General features: G+C 41.4%; 1 protein-coding gene across 1 annotated transcript in view; it reads right to left on the reverse strand.

The window, feature by feature from the left end:
* Positions 1 to 314: 314 nt before the first annotated feature.
* Positions 315 to 18,504, reverse strand: part of LOC135877483 (cytoplasmic dynein 1 heavy chain 1-like) — an 88,680-nt gene continuing 70,490 nt past the window's right edge. The window contains exons 61-78 of the mRNA XM_065402924.1: positions 18,279 to 18,413; positions 18,078 to 18,172; positions 17,756 to 17,930; positions 17,138 to 17,213; positions 15,189 to 15,349; positions 13,829 to 13,940; positions 13,290 to 13,350; positions 13,087 to 13,210; positions 12,435 to 12,548; positions 11,894 to 12,064; positions 10,197 to 10,414; positions 9,903 to 10,006; positions 9,238 to 9,449; positions 8,159 to 8,312; positions 5,659 to 5,801; positions 1,689 to 1,857; positions 978 to 1,105; positions 315 to 443 (exon numbers count right to left, since the gene is read on the reverse strand). Coding sequence (XP_065258996.1) covers positions 315 to 443; positions 978 to 1,105; positions 1,689 to 1,857; positions 5,659 to 5,801; positions 8,159 to 8,312; positions 9,238 to 9,449; positions 9,903 to 10,006; positions 10,197 to 10,414; positions 11,894 to 12,064; positions 12,435 to 12,548; positions 13,087 to 13,210; positions 13,290 to 13,350; positions 13,829 to 13,940; positions 15,189 to 15,349; positions 17,138 to 17,213; positions 17,756 to 17,930; positions 18,078 to 18,172; positions 18,279 to 18,413 — 2,481 coding nt within the window. The remainder of the gene's footprint in view (positions 444 to 977; positions 1,106 to 1,688; positions 1,858 to 5,658; positions 5,802 to 8,158; positions 8,313 to 9,237; positions 9,450 to 9,902; positions 10,007 to 10,196; positions 10,415 to 11,893; positions 12,065 to 12,434; positions 12,549 to 13,086; positions 13,211 to 13,289; positions 13,351 to 13,828; positions 13,941 to 15,188; positions 15,350 to 17,137; positions 17,214 to 17,755; positions 17,931 to 18,077; positions 18,173 to 18,278; positions 18,414 to 18,504) is intronic.

Here is an 18,504-nt window from a genome sequence, read left to right on the forward strand (position 1 = left end):
CTCTAGAGCAAGTCATGGCAAGAACAATGCTTTGAGAAATGAAATAAAGAACCACAAATCATGCTATAGAATTTATTTAATGTAGTAAGAACCACCAAACATTACCACATGTAACTAGAGCCATCTAAAAACCACATCCAATTCTTCCTCAAATCATCAGTATCACCTTTCAAGTACACCAGCCTCTATCAAGTCAACTTTACACCAATCCTTCTGACAACTTAACCATCCCTTGGAAGTTAAAACTAACACTGTAGACTAGATTAAAGACACTGAATTTTACTACTATTTTCCGGTTAGAAAGCGTTATTTTGTTACTCTGTGCAGAGGACTGCAACACCACGTTCATAGAAACTGCGAGGATCTTCCTTGGTGGCTATTTCAAAGTCAACAGTGAAGATCAGATCAGCACGGGTGAAGTTCAGATAAACTGGTAATGTAACCTGGAAAAGAAGTTAGGCATTTATTAAAATGTGGATAAGACAGCTGAATGCAAGATAAAAGTCAAAGGGAAGACAGCAAAGGTCCCCACCACTGGAAATTATGAATAGAGACATTCCAAATTGGACTCTGCCCATCCTCCCCCAACCAAGATCAACTGTACTCGTAAGAAAGAACTCCCAACCTGCCAGGCTAAAGTGTACTTTTTAGAATACATTTCTAAGGTGTTGTTCAGACTTCTAAGGACCCAATGCTACCTGAGTTTAAAATTTCTTGATACCCCCAGCTAGCCACAAAGAAAGAGGGTGGTAGCAATGCTGGATCTGTTTGCAAGACTCCTAGGAACTGTAACCTCCAGGCTGAAAACTCACATTGGAAAGGAACATCTGTGGTACTGCAAAATGTAAAACTAATGAAATGGAAGCTGGTATTTTCTCATTTTTATTCTAGGGCACCAGAAAGTAGAATTTAAAGCTGATGAACCACTACTGAAAGGAGTCACAGAATGACAAAACATTTATCTCCACATTACTTACCACATTAGCCTTTTTTTCTGCATTTGTCTGCTTGATCCAGCGAAGCTGTGTTATGGGCAATATCGTTGATATAGCATTTGACAGGGACAGTTTATTGTTACTGCACGTAGCTCCCTGAAGCTTCAAACCTAAGAGTTAAGAAGTATGAACATTTGAGGTCTTTCCTGAAAGGGAAGCGTATGCACATTTAAAGGAAGTTTCCTTTTCCACTCCATTTTCAAGTCCAGAGGTAGATTCACCCATCTAAAGTGTGGTCATTGATATTTAGACCTACTGTTAAAATGGGAGACCTAATTTATACAGATGAAAAAATACTCCAGAAAAGGTAACAGTGAAGGCTATTAGAGGAATAAAAAAAGCCACCAGAGTGCTACTTCTAACATATAGACTGTTAGTTATTTGCATTTATCCATATTGCACTACTACTGACCATGTTCATTCATAAGGATTCTCAACCACTATGCACTAGCATAGCAAAGTTTTCCATTAACATGTTTTTAAATAATGCAGAATCCCCCATAGAAATTAACTTCCAATGCTACTTCTAGTGCAACTGCAATCAAAACTTTCACTGTGCTTGTTAACTCCCCTTGGTGTTATGTATTTGATATGGTCCGTACCAGCATTTTTATAGAAGAAAAATTCCCAGTGTTAAGGGTTAATAGCACTTATTTCCTTCCCTTCCACTTTGTAAAAAGCACATCAGCTAACCTGTGACTCCAAAACTGCAAGCATCCAGGACTGCATTCTGAGTAGTTGTAACATTGACTTCTAGACAAAGTTCTTCCAGGGACCAGCTGTTTGCTTGAGCCACATATTGTCTTGTAGCAGTAATATAAGCCTCAGGTACGAATAAGCCACCCAGGCACACATTGATATTCTATGAAAAGAATTGTATGTTTTAGAAGTTTCTATAGTATCTACTGCAATGGCTCTTAGCTACATTCAATATCTCTTTAAACAAAGAGTTGCACTAAAATATGGACCATCTTGCAAACTATGTATGGCATGTTTCCTCAGATGAAGATTTATCCTCAAAGGGATGGTTTCCTACTAACATACACATGTAGAAACAATTTTATGAATCCTAAAGTCTGTTTTATAGGAAAGAATTAGCAGTTTCAGAAGAGTTCAGTATTTGTACGCAATTGTACTGCACATATACAAGTAGAATTAGAAATACGAATTTCCAAGTGTGTCAACATTTCCCACAAGGCTGTGCTATAAGGTATTGTCTTCTTTGAATACATGCAGCGTATTCCGTGCACGTGCCCAGCGCACCAAAACCAGAGAACTTTGCCTAGCAGTACCCATAGAGGCTGTGCTCATGCCTTGGGACTCATCCCCTGGGTATTTAAAGGCAGCACCTCCCTGACTCTCCTCAGTTCCTTCTCACTGCCCATGGCTTGAATCGGAGCTCTGAATGTTGTTCTTGCCTCATGTTTTAGTCTCAGTTTTCTAAGCGTTATTTCTTCTAGATCAGCGGTTCTCAAATTATCGGTTGTGACAGTCAGTAGTACAGTCATTGCCCTGACAAAAGATCCGGTTGTCGACTTCAGTACCGCCCTTGACCTCAGTGTTGGCACCTCTTCTGGTACCGGGTAGGACTGTGTCTCACTCAATCCCACAAGTGCTAATTCCCCATTCCAATTTGGTACCGACGCCGCCCCCAGGTTGGGATGCTATCAGTACACCATGTTCCCTTTTGCTCTATCTTCCACTTCTTGGGTTTTTACCAATTGCACAATTGTGGTGACCGCATACCTCAGGAAGAGGGGATTTCATATCTTCCTGTATCTGGATGATTGGTACAGAGAGGCAACTCCAGAGAAGAAGTCCTCATGTTCAGTTCACACTATGCTTACTCGAGAGTCTAGGTCTCTGCCTAACCAATGGGAAGTCAACATTGATGCCAGCTCAAAGTACTGAGTTCATTGCGACCCTGCTAGACTGAGTTTGAGAGAATTTCTGCCGACTGACTGATTTCGCATTATTCACCACCTATGTCTGGAACTGCAATCTCAACCCTCAACCACAGCCCAAGTATGCCTGAGGTTGCTAGGCCATGTGGCTGCATACACACAGATAGTCCAATATGTCAGGTTACGCCTTTGTCCTCTTCAAATGTGGCTGACGTTGGTCTATCATCTGAACCATCATCTGTTGGACAAACTGGTCTGACCTCCTCTGCCTATCCGGACTCCTTATGATGGACAACTGCTTAGGGAACGTATGCCAGGGTGTTCCCTTCGCCTGGTCCCCGTCGACCAGGACTACTGTAATTGATGCCTCCTTAATAGGCTGGGGAGCACACCTGAGTGCACAGGAAGTTCTAGGCCTGTGGTCGGAACAGGAAGCTTCTCTGCAAATCAGTGTCCTGGAACTTTGTGCCATCTACAGTGCTTGTCAGACACATCAGGGACTCAGCATGCGCATCCTTAACAATAGCACCGTGATGTATTATAAAAACAACAAGGAGTCCGGTGGAACCTTAAAGACTAACAGATTTATTTGGGCATAAAGCTTTTGCCCAAATAAATCTGTTAGTCTTTAAGGTTCCACCGGACTCCTTATTTTTGTGGATACAGACTAACATGGCTACCCCCTGATATGTGACATGATGTATTAAGTGAACAGACGGGGATGCATACTCCAATGTGCTGTGTCAAAAGGTGATCAGACTCTGGCAGTGTTGCATCAAAAAAAAAAAAACAAAAAAAAAACCCACCAATCACTGTGGCCTGTCATTTACCTGGGATCCAGAATTACCTGGCAGATCCCCTCAGCAGAAAATTTCTCCTTGAATTACAAGTGGTCTAAAAAGCCCAGTGTCCTGCGGTACCTCTTTGCAGTTTGGGAATTCTGACCTGTTCTTCAAGGCAGACAAGAAATGCCATCTATTTTGCTCTTGAGGGCGTGGGTCTCAGTCCAGGCCCCCCGACTGATGCTTTTCACCTGATGCTGGGAATCAGCACTCCTGTATGCTTTTACTTCCAATTATCCTGGAGGTTATTCTCACGCTGAAACTGGATCGTGCCAAGCTCATTCTCATGGCTCCAATGTGGCAGAGACAATATCAATTCTCTGATGTCCTCAGGTTATTGGTTTGGCCTCCCATATCTCTTCCTCTTCACCCTGACCTCTTTCTTTCTCCCTTTTGGTCAGAAAGCTCCTTTCCTTATGGCAACATCATCTGCTAGGAGCATGTGAACTGCAAGCTCTGATGGAGGAGCATCCGGACATACAATTTTCTAAAAACAAAGTAACCCTGCAGTCTCATCATAAATTTTTATCTAAAGTGGTTTCTCAGTTTCACTTGAAACAAATTATATATCTACCAGTGTTCTTCCCTGAGCCGAATTCAACCCCAGATGAGCAGCATCTTCACACGTTGGATATCAGATGATGTTTAGCCTTTTACAGATAAAACTAAAGATTTCTTTTCTTAGTCTCATCTGTTTCATATGTGAACCAAATGAAGGGGCAAGCAGTCTCTTCACAGATGATCTCAAGTTGGAGAACTTCCTATATCATGACAGCATACGAAGCAGCTCAGACTGCGCCTCCTCAAAGGGCCCGGGCAACAGTGATGGCATTTCCAAGTGATGCTCCTATATTAGGAATTTGCAGGGCTGCCACTGGATCCTGTGTACATATATGTTTAAAACCACTATGCCACTAATGCTAAATCCAAATCAGATGAAAACTTTGAGAAGGTAATCCTGCACCCCTTGTTTAAACATACTCCAAGCCCCACCTCCTGCAATTACTGCTTGAGTCTCACCTACATGAAATTCATGGCTGCATCTACTTGAAGGAATTACAGTACAGGTAAGTAACTATTTCTATTCTTCTGGATGTGATACAGATGTGTATTCCACAACTCACCCTCTGCATCGGAGTCTAAAATGAGGGAGGTTGCGGGGTGCACCAACCTTATATAGCCACAGTAGAGGCTAGGGTCACAGGGTAGGAGTGCTGCCCCTACATGTACTGCTAGCCAAAATTATTTGCTTTGGTGCTCTGGACGTGCATACACCTACAGGGAATCATGGCTGCATCATATTTTGAAGAACAACAGTTACAGAACAGAAAGTAAGGCTATGTCTACACTACCATGGTAAGTCGACCTACGCTACGCAACTCCAGCTATATGAATAAACGTAGCTGGAGTCAACATAGCTTAGGTCGAGTTACCACGGGTCTACACCGCGGGGGATCGACAGCAGAAACTCTCCCGTCGACTTACCTTACTCTTCTCGTCGGGGGTAGAGTACAGGGGGTCGACTGGAGAGTGATCGGATGTCGATTTGGCGGGTCTTCACTAGACCCGCTAAATCGACCGCCAGTGGATCGATCTCCGAGCGTAGATCTCAGCTGTAGTGTAGATATAGGCTAGCTGTTTTTTCCCATTGCAGCAACTGTGCTGTGTGCATGAGCTGTAGCTAGGTTTGGAAAATGGCAATTTTTAAACACAGGAAGTCATTCAGGAACACCATAATATAAAGCATGTTTGAAGGGGTGTCCAGGTAAGATTTCTGATAAGCTCCTTAGCTAAAGCGTTTCAATACTTTTTACACTAACAGTTAGATATAAGCAGTTACAGACTCATGTAACCCTGATTTCTCAGAATTGCAGAAAAGCCTTTAATGAGAACGGCAATAAAACACAAGATCGATACCTTTAGTTCTTTTGCTCCACCAGAAGCAGCTGCCTGGGAAATATTCTGTAGTTGTTTAATGCGTTCACTGAAGTCAGACACCCACTGAATAACAGTCATGCCAGCAGGTACAGTGTAATGAGACCAGCTACGAGGCAGAATACCTAGAGAAGACGTATCCAAGGTAAGAGCTCTGTATGGGTATGAGTTGGATTACACATGATTTCCAAATGTAATTTTACCCTTTCAGTGGCAGCCACTTCGCTATTACTGTGTTTTACAACAGATTTTTTTATACCACCAAGCACAGTGGGGTTCTAACCTATCTGGGACCAGAGAGTACAAGTGTAAACAAACTGAAAGACAGAGTTTCATGACATTATAGAAAGCTACCTAGTTTTCTAAAATGTGTTCTGCAGATCAATATTTAAACAGAAATTACTGTCTGACTTCCAGGATTTGTTAGTAAGTTGTAAGACATTTATTAGTAAGTTTATTAGCATAGACATCGAGTTGCAAAATACGTCTCAGCTTATTTTAGAATTAAGCCTTTGCAACATGGAAGACTGCAATTTTAAGGAGTTATTGCGCAGGATACCACTACCTTTATCCTCAGGTCACAAGGCAAAGAATATTTTATTAATTTACTGTACAATAGTTCTGCTTAAATTGATATCTCAACCATCAGCCTATTCCACTATATTGGTACAAAATGTCCCCTTCTCATCATACTGCCAAATGTATGAGCAGAGAAAATAAAGCCAGGGTAACTTCTGGAGTTCCTCTGATAATTTTGTTACAAGTGAGTGCTTAAAACTTAAGGTTTTGGTTGAAACTGGTTCAACAACACCGGGGTAACGGTTGCACTCCATATGTTTATGGACATATGCTTATGAGTGAATATAATGCAACTTGAATATGCTTTATGCAAAAGGTCTCTTGTAAGGTATCATTACAAAGCTTATAATTTACTGAGTGTGTTCAACCTATTTGTATGAATGTATCATTCTTGTCTCTGAAGCTAGAAATATGAAGTTTTACTTTGAAGTCCTATTGTAATTATGTAAAGTGTGGGCCATTAATGGTGGCTTGGACTCTTGATGGCTCCCATTGACTAGGACAATTGGTTGTGAATGGCTCTGTTTACTTGCAAACCTTCCTGGGGACGTGCAGGCCAGCCCTGGAAGAATGAAGGCTGGGGTCTCACAGGAAATGTGACCATGTCACATGATACTAGAATCCATCTTAAACCTGGAGCTTTTCCATTTAGAAGGAGGGGTGGGGACCCAGAGAGAGAGAAAAGATTCTCACCTTGGGCCAAAGCTATAGAAGGGGGTGGAGCAGAAGAAGGGGGGCTGCCAGTCATGAGAAATCCCCTAGGTACCACCTGAGATGGAACTAACAAGAACTGTACCAGGGGAAAGGATTGGGCCCAGACTAGGAAGGAGTTTAGTCTGTGAAAGAAGCTTATTGGAACATCTCTGAAGGTGAAATTTACCTGAATTCAGTTTCTTAATGTATTAGGCTTAGACTTACGTGTTTTGCTTTATTTTGCTTGGTGACTTATATTGTTCTGTCTGTTATTACTTGAAATCACTTAAATCCTACTTTTTATTCTTAATAAAAAGAATTTTTGTTTATTATTAAACCCAGAGTAAGTGATTAATACCTGGGAGCGCAAACAGATGTGCATATCTCTCTATCAGTGTTATAGAGGGCGGACAATTTATGAGCTTACCCTGTGTAAGCTTTATACAGAGTAAAACAGATTTATTTGGGGTTTGGATCCCATTGGGATCTGGGTGTCTGGGTGCTAGAGATAGGTGACCTGCTGAGCAGTTTTTGGTTAAAGGCTGCAGCTCTGGGTGCATGGACCAGACCTGGGTCTGTGTTGCAGCAGGCTAGCGTATCTGACTCAACAAGGCAGGGTTCTGGAGTCCCAAGATGGCAGGGAAAACAGGCTCAGAGGTAATTCCAGCACATCAAGTGACAGTCCCAAGGGGGCCTCTGTGACCAAACCCGTCACACCAGGCTCCGGCTGTTTGTTTCAAACTCAGCAAAAATCTTACTTTTTGATAACACTCTCAGTTTTAGTGCTGCCAACTCTCAATTCCTTTCCAAGTCATACAATATAGATGTCTTACTTAAATCTCCAGCTCCTGGACAGTAACATGAAAGTTTCATCTTTCATTTAAATAGGTTTCTAGCTCCCACAGTTGCAGCACAAGGTTAAAAACCACAATCCAAGTGAACCCCAAAGGCAAAAAACCTAGACTGACTTGAAAAAAAAAATCAATTTTTTACACCAATCTCATGCTATTTGAATGCTTAGGTTGGCAATACTGCAGTTCATATATGTCACAAGACCAACCTCACCATTTTGACTTTCAGAATTTTGTATTAGGCAAGAATAGTGGTGTTTCTTTTACTGGTCAGTGCTGGAAATGAGAAGACATCAACTGATGTAATAAGATTACTGGGAAAGCATTTTAAAAAGAGAAGCCTGTTTGAAGTCACATACCTTTCACCAATTCTTTTATAAGTGTACGCAAGTAGTCAGTCTGTTTCTTCTTGCCTTCACAAACCTGAACCACATCTGCAAGATCCTGACGGACATCCTGAAGTAATTTGGCTCCCATTTTCACTTCTCTCTCAAAGAATCGGAACAACGGATCCTTATTTAAGCAAGAAAAATGAGGAAACAACAAGATGAGCATCTTCTGGTGGGAAAACTAACCGTAGCCCTGCAACACTGAAGGGCACTAGTTGGCTGCCCAAATCCCACATGTATTATCATCAACTTTTAAGGCCTCACCGTAATGTGTTTTTTACAATGCAGTCATTTCCTCCACCCACCCCATAGATGCAGCTGCCTCACAGATGATAGTTTAAGGGAATTGAAGCAAGAACTTCATTCCCTACTGACACCAACTGCAGGTGGGAACAACAGCGTGCAAGCTGCCTGCTGCAGTTTGGCCTGATTACTACAAGTTCCTATTCCTTTCTGTATCTATGTCCAGAGCCCAAGTCCATAACCTGATCTAAACAGAAAAGATTAATATATAATCCACGTCTGAATTATTCAACAACCTAGAAACTGAGACTTTCCATAAACTCTCTTGATTGTAAAACAACCTGTCTCATACTAGCCTCAGAGCTTTATGGCTCCCTTTCATGATTAGTCCCCACTCCCAATTAGCAGAAGCCTCAGTATTAGCTACCACCCAGCTTTCCAATGAGGACCAACCAGTGATACTACCTTTGAGCCAACATACACTCATCTGATCATTCAAGTGAACTGAAATGTGGTGTGTATGATGCTGCACTTACAGCACCCCTGGTTTAGGAAGCAAGAGACTATAAATAAACTCTTCTACATGATACCTTCCCAACCAAATGAAAGTGTTACTCTGTCATAATTTCTTAAACTGAATTACAGCAAAGAAAAGGAAACAGTGCCTTGTTTCTAGATTCAAGTAGTATAGCAGACTTTGAGAGACCATTTTCAGGCTGCAATCTGAGTAGGATACCTCACCCACATTTGCATAACCTCTACTCGTTTACAGACCAAAATATGTATTTGGAAATCTTAATCATCACCTTAATATTTTCCACTGTTCGTTTAAGATGATTTAGAGTTTGTGGGATAAGATGGAACCAGTTGGAGGCTGTGGTGTGCAGTGTTCTCATCCAGGATGGACGCCCATCTGAAGTTGAATCTGTTCTTGCCTTCTTCTCAGTTTCTGCATAAGCTAGATCATCCTCATCCTCTAGCATCTGCATTTTTAGCATATTACTGATCATATCAATACCTGAACCAAAGAATAAAGTAAGCAGAGCCACACCAAAAAAAAAAAAAGTGTTGGGATATCAGTACAAGGAAAAGTTTTAAAGATGCATTAGTGGATTACATTCAACACTTCTGTGATTGCCACTTATTTAAAAATAATTCTTAAGTATACTATTAAACATGAGTAACCTTTCTTAGGACTAGAACTAAAAGTCAGAGTCTCACTTGTGTAGTATCTTCCTGTCTACTGATGAAATTCTAAACAAGTTACTTTCAACCTTAAGAATTCATAGACATTTATTAGTTATTTTGTGGAGGCTGATATAGTTAATACACATTGAGATACTTGTAACTTTACTATTTAGTGTCACTCAAAAAGATACTTGTGTCTCATCTATTTTCAGCATTTAAAAAAAAGAGAGTTTCAAGTTTACATAACCTGTAAGCACACAAGAAAGTCAAATACAAGTTTTACCCTGTGTGGTGAGAAGAACTCTTTCTGCATTGTTTGGTAAACCAAGCCAGGATGGGGTTTGTGTATCTGGCAGCAACTCAACCCATTGGACAAATTCTTCACGTCTGCAAGTGAAAGTTGTGGCAGTAAATTGAACTAAGTTAATTAACCATAATCTCACACATTTTACTAGGTTACCAGGAATACATTGCCTGGCTAAATACCAATGCAAAAAGTACAATTTAGAGTCCAGCTTCTCAGAAGGAAAGCAGCTACTAAGGTGAGACCAACCGAAATTTGAGGCTGAAAAAATACCTGATTCCATCTGGCATTTGAATATCCTTATGTCCATCAACCTTGCAAGCCAGTTTGAATTCACTATCAAAGCTCAAAGTGGTAAACAAACGCTCCAGGAAAGTGTTTAGCAGACGCTGATCAAATTCATTATCAATGCGACCTCCATAAATGGACTGTGCCATCAATGTCTTCAGAGCAGACCATGGGATCTTATCAGGTGAAATGTTTTGGCGGCCCTGACAGTAAAGACAATTTAATTAGAATGTGAAGATTCCCCATAAAAATAGGGAAATCGAGTTTGGACAGTTTAATGAAAGCCGAAATCAAACAAACAGTTTGATATTTAGTCAGGATGAGCTCTACCCTGACATCTGGTGGTGAGCCATGGAAAAGGACTTTAGGGGCTGATCTCGTTTGCATGGGCACACCCACCCTGCCTAACATGAAGGATTGCCTGCCCAAATGGTCACTTTGGCTACTGTGGGATCCCCAGTTTCTCCGTTATTGGGGCAGGAAGAATCAAGTGTTGTTACCCTGATTATGTGAATCAAGGACAGTGGAACTGTTTTATGACAGAGGGACTCGCCATCAACTAAGTAGCACTCGCTAGACAAGGGACCTGGGTTCCAAAACCCAGTGAATTGAGAGAGGCTAGGGACAGGCATATGTGTCTGGTGGTGTGGGCCCCCTTTGAGGGCCTGAAACACCAACTGTACCCCCTCCCCTCCACTGTGAAATATCAGAGCTAATTTTGATTCCATTAGGATGTCTAGTTATAGGCTGCTGAGCTGAATTCACTTTGGGCCAATGATGCACCAGCACTGAGGCTCCCCTACTATAAGCTGAAATCACTAGAGAGCTAAAATGACTAAGAGCTGAAATCACTGAGTGCTGTGTTAAGTAGTGGAGTGGGGTGGGGTGGAGTGGGGTGGGGGGGCAGAAGATACATTGCTGAGTGGCTGGCGGAGCAGAGCTGTTTGTGAGACAGTTGGAGTGGCTCTCGGGACGGCTGGCGGAGCGGAGCAGTTTGCGGGATGGCTGGAGCTGCGTGGCTGGCGGAATGGCTCGCGGTGAAGGCTGCAGCAGAACCCCACGGAGAGGTGGGGCAGTCAGCCTCGGACCACGTAAGGTGCTCCTTAATACCCCCACTCACCCATTTCCACCCAGGCTGGGAGGTAAAACTCTACAGATAAACTTTTGAACTCTGGGGCTGCACTGACCAGGGACAGGGATTTTTGGGTTGCTGGACTTAAGACCCTGAGGGGAAAAGGACACTGCCAAACTTACTTGGGGGTGGGTCTTTTGCTCATGGTTTGTGTTATGAAACCTGTTTGTGGTGTTTCCCCAACATAATGCCGCATTGTTTCCTTCCTTTATTAAAAGGACTTTGCTACACTCAGACTCCGTGCTTGCGAGAGGGGAAGTATTGCCTCTTAGAGGCGCCCGGGGGTGGGGGGTTGGTATGTAATTGTCCCAGGTCACTGGGCTGGGGCTCAAGCCGGTTTAGCATTGTGTTATTGAAACGGAACCCCTAGATACTGAACCCGGCCCTTGTTGCTGCCAACTCAGATGGGCAAAAGGGTTACACTTGCTTCCAGCTAATCTCATCAGTGTTTCAGATTAATCTGCCCTTCGTTGAACAGTAACCACAAGTAATTCAAATGTTACTTTGTATTTAAAAAAAAAAGATTGACCGAGCAAAAAAATTCAATCACCTTTGCTGCATCATCCAGCCATGTATCTATTGTGTCACAGGCAGATCTCAGATCAGATTCACCAAATTCATATTTCTTGGACCAGCCCAGGGGAGCATATCGCAAACGTTCTTGAATGATGGCATGGAACCAGGCAAGGAGGAAATATAAACGAGCACGTTCGTTTGGAGACTAGGATGGGGAAAAGAAAATGCATTATTTCTCCACACTAAAACCAAAGTGATCAGAATTTATTAACAAAGAAACCAGGCTGGCTACAGTGCTGGTGAATGTCAAATGTTTAGTAAGCACAGTATCTCCAGGTTTTAATGCATCAGATCAAAAAAAGCTTAACAGATTGCTTCCTTACATGCCATGCATGTTTTAATCAGGGTAAAGTGAAAGCCTCTGAAAAGCTGGTTGCTTTACAGTAAACTAATGTTATGCCTTCTGATATTAATGTATGATAGACCAACTGAAAGCTATGAAGTTAAAAAGAAACTTTTATAAACAGTTTTCAGTTTCTGAGTTCCCCATAACTACACAGAAACCATCACCTCACCTTGCATATTCTAGAAACAGGAATACTACTGAACGTCCTCAGCATGTTCGCCTTTACACCAGGTGGAGGTTCAAACACAAAGATCTGACCAGCACGCAGCAAATTCACCGGCACCTAGGACAGAAGAGCATCAACACAAGTTATACCCCAAAGAATGCTCTCGTCTACAAGGAATGTGATATTTTGAACAAGTTTGTTAACCTACACTAAGTTTTTTATTGCAACAGAGTATCCTCCCTCTTGTAATAAGATGCCAAAACTACGAGCAGTATGGACTTAATTCATGTTAAAGTATGATTCTCACGTTGTAAGTACTAATGGCCAATTCCCATCCTTTCCTTTTCTTAGTAGAAAGTAGGAAGATGTAGGCAGCCTTTTCTTCCCTACGTAAGCATGGAGACAGGATATTTACAAAGCACTTGACATTACTAGGAACGGGGTGAGCAATACCCTAGAAAGCACCAGGCAGGATTTTGGTGACATTTGTTCCTACTCCTGCAGATTCATTCCAAAATGCACCCTTTCCCCTGTAAAACTAAGGCCATCATGGGGAATGCTGCCCTGGTTGGTGGGATTCTTGTAACAGTGGACATTGGAACAGCACTACACACCACTTGCTGTGCCAGTCAAAGCCGAACTTGATTTCGGTTACCTTGGGATTTATCTCCATTGTAAGGAAAAGTCTGAAGCAAGCATGAGGTTGTAAAGAATGCAGCTTCTTCTCTAGCTGCATCAACCAACCAGGAGCCAGATGGACATTCTTTAGCATCACCCACCTACAAGAATATGGTAACAGAACAGTAACTAATGTTATTCACAGTTCTACTGATATAAAAAAAGAGGGACAGAACATACCTGCCAGATTTCACTGCTGTGTTTATTGCCTTATCTGCTTGATTAAATCCTTCAGCAGAGCCTACAAGCAGAAGGTTATGGTTAGCTCTAGAAACTTAATTGGCTTAAATTATATGTTTATATGAGGTGGTAAGAAATAAGACAAACATGATAATTATGCCTGGAACAATTTGCTTTTTTTAAAATTAGTAAATGTTAATTTCACCATGCACACACACAAAAATGAAAAAGAAAATTTGAATCAACAATAAAAATTTACAGACAGCCAAACAAGAAAAATGCTGCTTGAAGACAGATTTAAGGATATTTACTTTGTATATTTTGACAAGTGATGTTGACAATTTGTGTTTATGGTGATAAAGCTTTAACTTTTTGAATCTCAATGTCTGTCATTAAATAAATTGTCTCCCCACCGTGATTTCCCTCCATTGAAAATTTTAAACCTTTACGTGTTCTTAAACCAAACATCAGCATCTGTCAAAAATTATAAAAAAAATGAAAGTCAAGTTCTGCCAAACCTAACGATAATGTATTCTTACCTATAGCAATAGAGGTAATCTGTGTGTTTTGTTCAGTGGCAAGATCTTCAACATGGTCACTGGCATCATAGCCAGGTACAGAACACATCAGTACAGGAGTATTAGGTTTCACCTACAATCCAAGACATTTAAACAAAACATTCACAATTACCATAAGAATAAACCAGATTGATAATTATGCACCTCCCCCAAATCTGCGGGGGAAGATAAATTCCCTTCATCCCTTATGCTACTGTAATAAGCTGTTCAGCATAGTTAGTAAATTGGGTTATACTGCAATAGTTTTAGCTAAAAAGGATCCTAGGAATACAGTAACTCCTCACTTAAAGTCGTCCTGGTTAATGTTGTTTTGTTGTTACGTTGTTGATCAATTAGGGAACATTCTCGTTCAAAGTTGTGTAATGCTCCCTTCTAATATTGTTTGGCAGCCGCCTGCTGTGTCTACTGCTTGCAGGAAGAGCAGCCCGTTGCACCTAGCGGGCGGGGCTTGGAACAAGGGTGGACTGGCAGCCCCCCTATCAGCTCCCCCTAACAGCTCTCTGCTCCTCTAAGTTCCCTGTGCAGCAGCTGCCTGCAGTTCAGCTGTACTTCCCTACCACTGCCATGTGCTGCTCCTACCCTCTGCCTTGGAGCTGCTACCCGAGACTCCTGCTTGCTGTGCGGGGGAGGGGGGGGAGGGAAAAAAGAGGGGGGCTAATGTCAGGGTGTCCCCCTCCCCCCTGCTCCTGCTCCCCGCTTACCCCATCTTCCATAGAGCAGGGGGGACACACCAGGGCTCAGGACGGAGGGAGCTTGCAGCAGCTGGGGTCTCAGCAAGCTGATCTAATTAACAAGGCAGTGTACTTAAAGGGGAAATGCGCATATCTCCCGCCATTCCTACCGCCTTGTAGAGTGAGAGAGAGTTAACCCTTGAGGGCTCAGCCAATTGCTAGTTCATCATTTAGCAGTAAGGGAAATATCCCACCCTCTGACTCCTCCACCTCAACCAAGCTTCACAATCATCATCACTGTGTACCAGTATTAAATTGTTTGTTTAAAACTTATACTGTGTCTGTCTCTGTTTATATATATCTTTTGTCTGGTGAAAAAAATTTCCCTGGAACCTAACCCTCTCATTTACATTAATTCTTATGGGGAAATTGGATTCGCTTAACATCGTTTCACTTAAAGTCGCATTTTTCAGGAACATAACTACAACGTTAAGTGAGGAGTTACTGTACTGTTCTTTCAGTGCTGAAGCCTATAACGGACACCCATTTCCTCAAACTGAGGCAGAGCAGTCTGATGTGCCACCACCAACAGAGATTTATGCCCTCAATACGATGTCATGTTTTAAAGTATTTTCATTCCTATAATTTACCTCAGTATTTACAATGTGTGTCAGATCTAATGGCTGCTCCATAATAGACATAAAGGATTTGCCAAGGTTTGCTGAAACAAAGGCATGTGCCATGGCCAGCAGACGATCTGGACGGAATGCCTGGATCAAGAGTAAACGATGAATGGCCTGCCCAATAGGTGCTAAAATGAGAAAAAAAAGAGTGTGTTATTTGTTCCTGAAGCTTAACAGATCATAACTCAACATTTTCTTCCCTATCCTTGAACTGTGTTAATCAAATAATTGGAGAAGAAAGAAAAGACTTGGCAAAACAACTACAGCTTTTAAAGACTGAGATATAAGTTGCTAAATGCAGGACTCTAGATTGAAATTCACATAATGGTAATTGCTGTTAATCAATCTGACAATCAAAACTAACTCTGTCCCAAGAAGGTTATCTTAAACTGACCTAGGCATATCTATCAATGTGACTATTAGGCTTACACACAGTAGTACTCTTTTCAGGTTGCGAGCTCTTCAGTGTCTAGTACAAAAGTACCCTAATTTGATTAGGGCCTTTGGATGCTTCCGCGGTGAGTTCATATACATAATCTAAAGCCTATAAAAGTGTTGCCATGAATTCTCTAGATATTTCAAGTATCAGGGGGTAGCCGTGTTAGTCTGTATCTACAAAAACAACAAGGAGTCTCGTGGCAGTACTCTTTTACTCTATGCATCCGAAGAAGTGAGGTTTTTACTCACGAAAGCTTATGCCCAAATAAATCTGTTAGTCTTTAAGGTGCCACCAGACTCCTTGTTGTTTTTCTAGATATTTCAGCAAAGAAAAACGCTTTCCTGCAGCATCTGTAACTAAAGTGTGGCAATATTGTGTAATACATAACACATGAAGAATGCTAGACTATTAAGGCAAATAACTAAGCTGTTATTTGTAATAGAAAATTTTTAGCTTGACAGTATCCCTTGTTAAGATTTTGTCCAGATCTACTGACTGTTTAGCTATCATTTGAAACCTATATGCTCCAGTGATAAAAGCACTACGGGAAATTAGTGTAGTTTATCTTATGCAAATTCTGATCCCATAGCCAAACAGTTTTACAGCAGCTACTAAAAGTGAGCAACTTTTAGAAAAAAAGTTGGTTAGTAACAATTTATAGCTATTAGACAGCTGTGTCAAAGAAATACTCATTATAAATAGCCTATTTCAAACAAATTTTGCCTACAAGTGCTGTCCCATGTGATCTTACAGATGGGAAAGATTAAGCAAAAGAGTGTCAGGTTTTTTTTAATTTTTCTCCAATCCAGAGCTTTAGTTTCCTTCTAGCCACCTAGAAATATCTACACTTAGCATGAACTGTTAATACAGAAGTTGAGGCGGGGGGGGGGGGGGGGAGGGAAGAGGTAGCAATAGTTCTAGCAGGAGACCAGGCAAGGTCAGCAAAACTTGTAACAAGAGGGCCTTTTACAGAGGACTGTTAGAGCACTGAGTTAGACCAGGCTGGCAATGACCAAAAGGCACAGATGCCCATTCAACCGTCTACGTACAGTGAATTGTAGGGTAGTTTGTTCCTGTTGCAGGGCACCACACTGACTACACTGGAACCAATTTTAACAGTGTTTTGAAGAGACTATTTGAATTTGCCTCTTTTACTTACGTTTGCAAGGAAACTGCACTCATGTAAAAATTCTGATACCAAGTAACTGACACCTTTTTGTGGGCAGTCTGAGGGTGATATCAAGACAATGTCCCATCTTGGGGCAAAGACCCCATGGTAGGGTAGAGTCAGGGACAGGCTGCACAGTCATTACTCATGCTGCAATTGTTTTGTGGATTAAAGACTTCCATTTTCAATCCTATCAAACTTGCAGTTTTCATAAGTGCTAAGTTCTAAGACTTCAATGAAGGTCTATTCTAGTCAAGACTTAAATTGGTAGCAAGGCAATTGCCAGGGTAAAAGTGCAACTGAACTTACTTGCAGGTTTTTCTTCAGACCAAATGTATGGCACAGTCTGCTCTGGTGAACTGCTCTCCAACCAGATACAGAATTGCTGTATTGAAAGAAATATTAATTATGATGCATTGTACATGACACTTAGGATTCCATTCCAGCTGTAAGATCTTCAGAACAGGGACTTTCTATACACATATGGATACAGAGCCTACCATTATAAGGTCTTGATACTGACGGGGGGTTTTACTGCAGCAAAAACCCCAACCAAAACTAAAAACATACTGCATTTTACTGAAGATACTGGAAGTCCACTTAAGTAAAATAAAACCCAATGCTTGAAACTATATACTAGTTTCTACAGAGAGGGGGAAGACTGTTCCCACAGTTAGGGCACTAGCTAGGGAAAACCCAGGTTAGAATCCCTGCTCAAAGTCTTCCTGTGTAAACTTGGCAAGCCACTTAGTCTGTGGCTCACTTCCCAATCGTCAAATGGGAACAGGACTTTCCTTCCTCATTGGAGTGTTGTGAGGTTAGCTACATGGTGAGGTACTCATACTATAGCAATGGGGGCCATGCAAGTACCCAACATAGGTCTAACCTAAATGTAGTGCAGTGACAGTGCTTAAGCAGGATACTTGCCTCATCAGCTTGAACCTTAGAAACCAGGTCCTTAAACTCAGGAAGGCAGCTCAATCTCATCATAGCTTCCATTTGTTCTGTTGTAAGTCCACTGATCTTTGGGAGAGATGCTGTGCTGAGTACAATTTCTTTTCCTCTTAAGAAATGTTGGAATTCTGCATCATATGTAGGCTCCCTTAAATTAAAAGTAGAGTACATTTTAGCCAAGTGTCTGTCTTCAACGGAAGTAGTGGTTAACCTTAAGGCACCAAATACAAAGCTTTCATGTGTGTAAATGGGAAAACTGAGATGCATCTCAAAAAGCAAAAATTCAAACATTTACCCAATTGTGCCTTTAAGTTTAATTCTGGCCAACAGCATAGCAAAGGTTATGTGATCCTGATGTAACATGCCACGAGCTACTCTATTGAAAGCCACCTATCAAAACAAAATGTAATCAGTTAGTTGTATTATAAAGAGCCTTAATCAGATTTCCACATGACAAGAACCTTTGCTAAGTATAATGTCCAGGAAAATACTGAACCTGGAAGAGGTCTTTTGTGATGATTGAGAGACGCTGAATATGGTCTGTAATTCCCTTCAAATTTGGGTTCTCATACAAGACATTATGATAGATGTCCAAGAAAAACTGGAGAGAATACTGGTATAAGAAGTGTATCTAAAGAGGTAAAAAAAAATAAAAATTATACATATATATAAAAATAAAACAAACACTGAAGTTATTGCAATTCATGATGTACTTATGCAGT

Source organism: Emys orbicularis, chromosome 4 (assembly GCF_028017835.1).
Source record: "Emys orbicularis isolate rEmyOrb1 chromosome 4, rEmyOrb1.hap1, whole genome shotgun sequence".
NCBI lineage: Eukaryota > Metazoa > Chordata > Testudines > Emydidae > Emys > Emys orbicularis.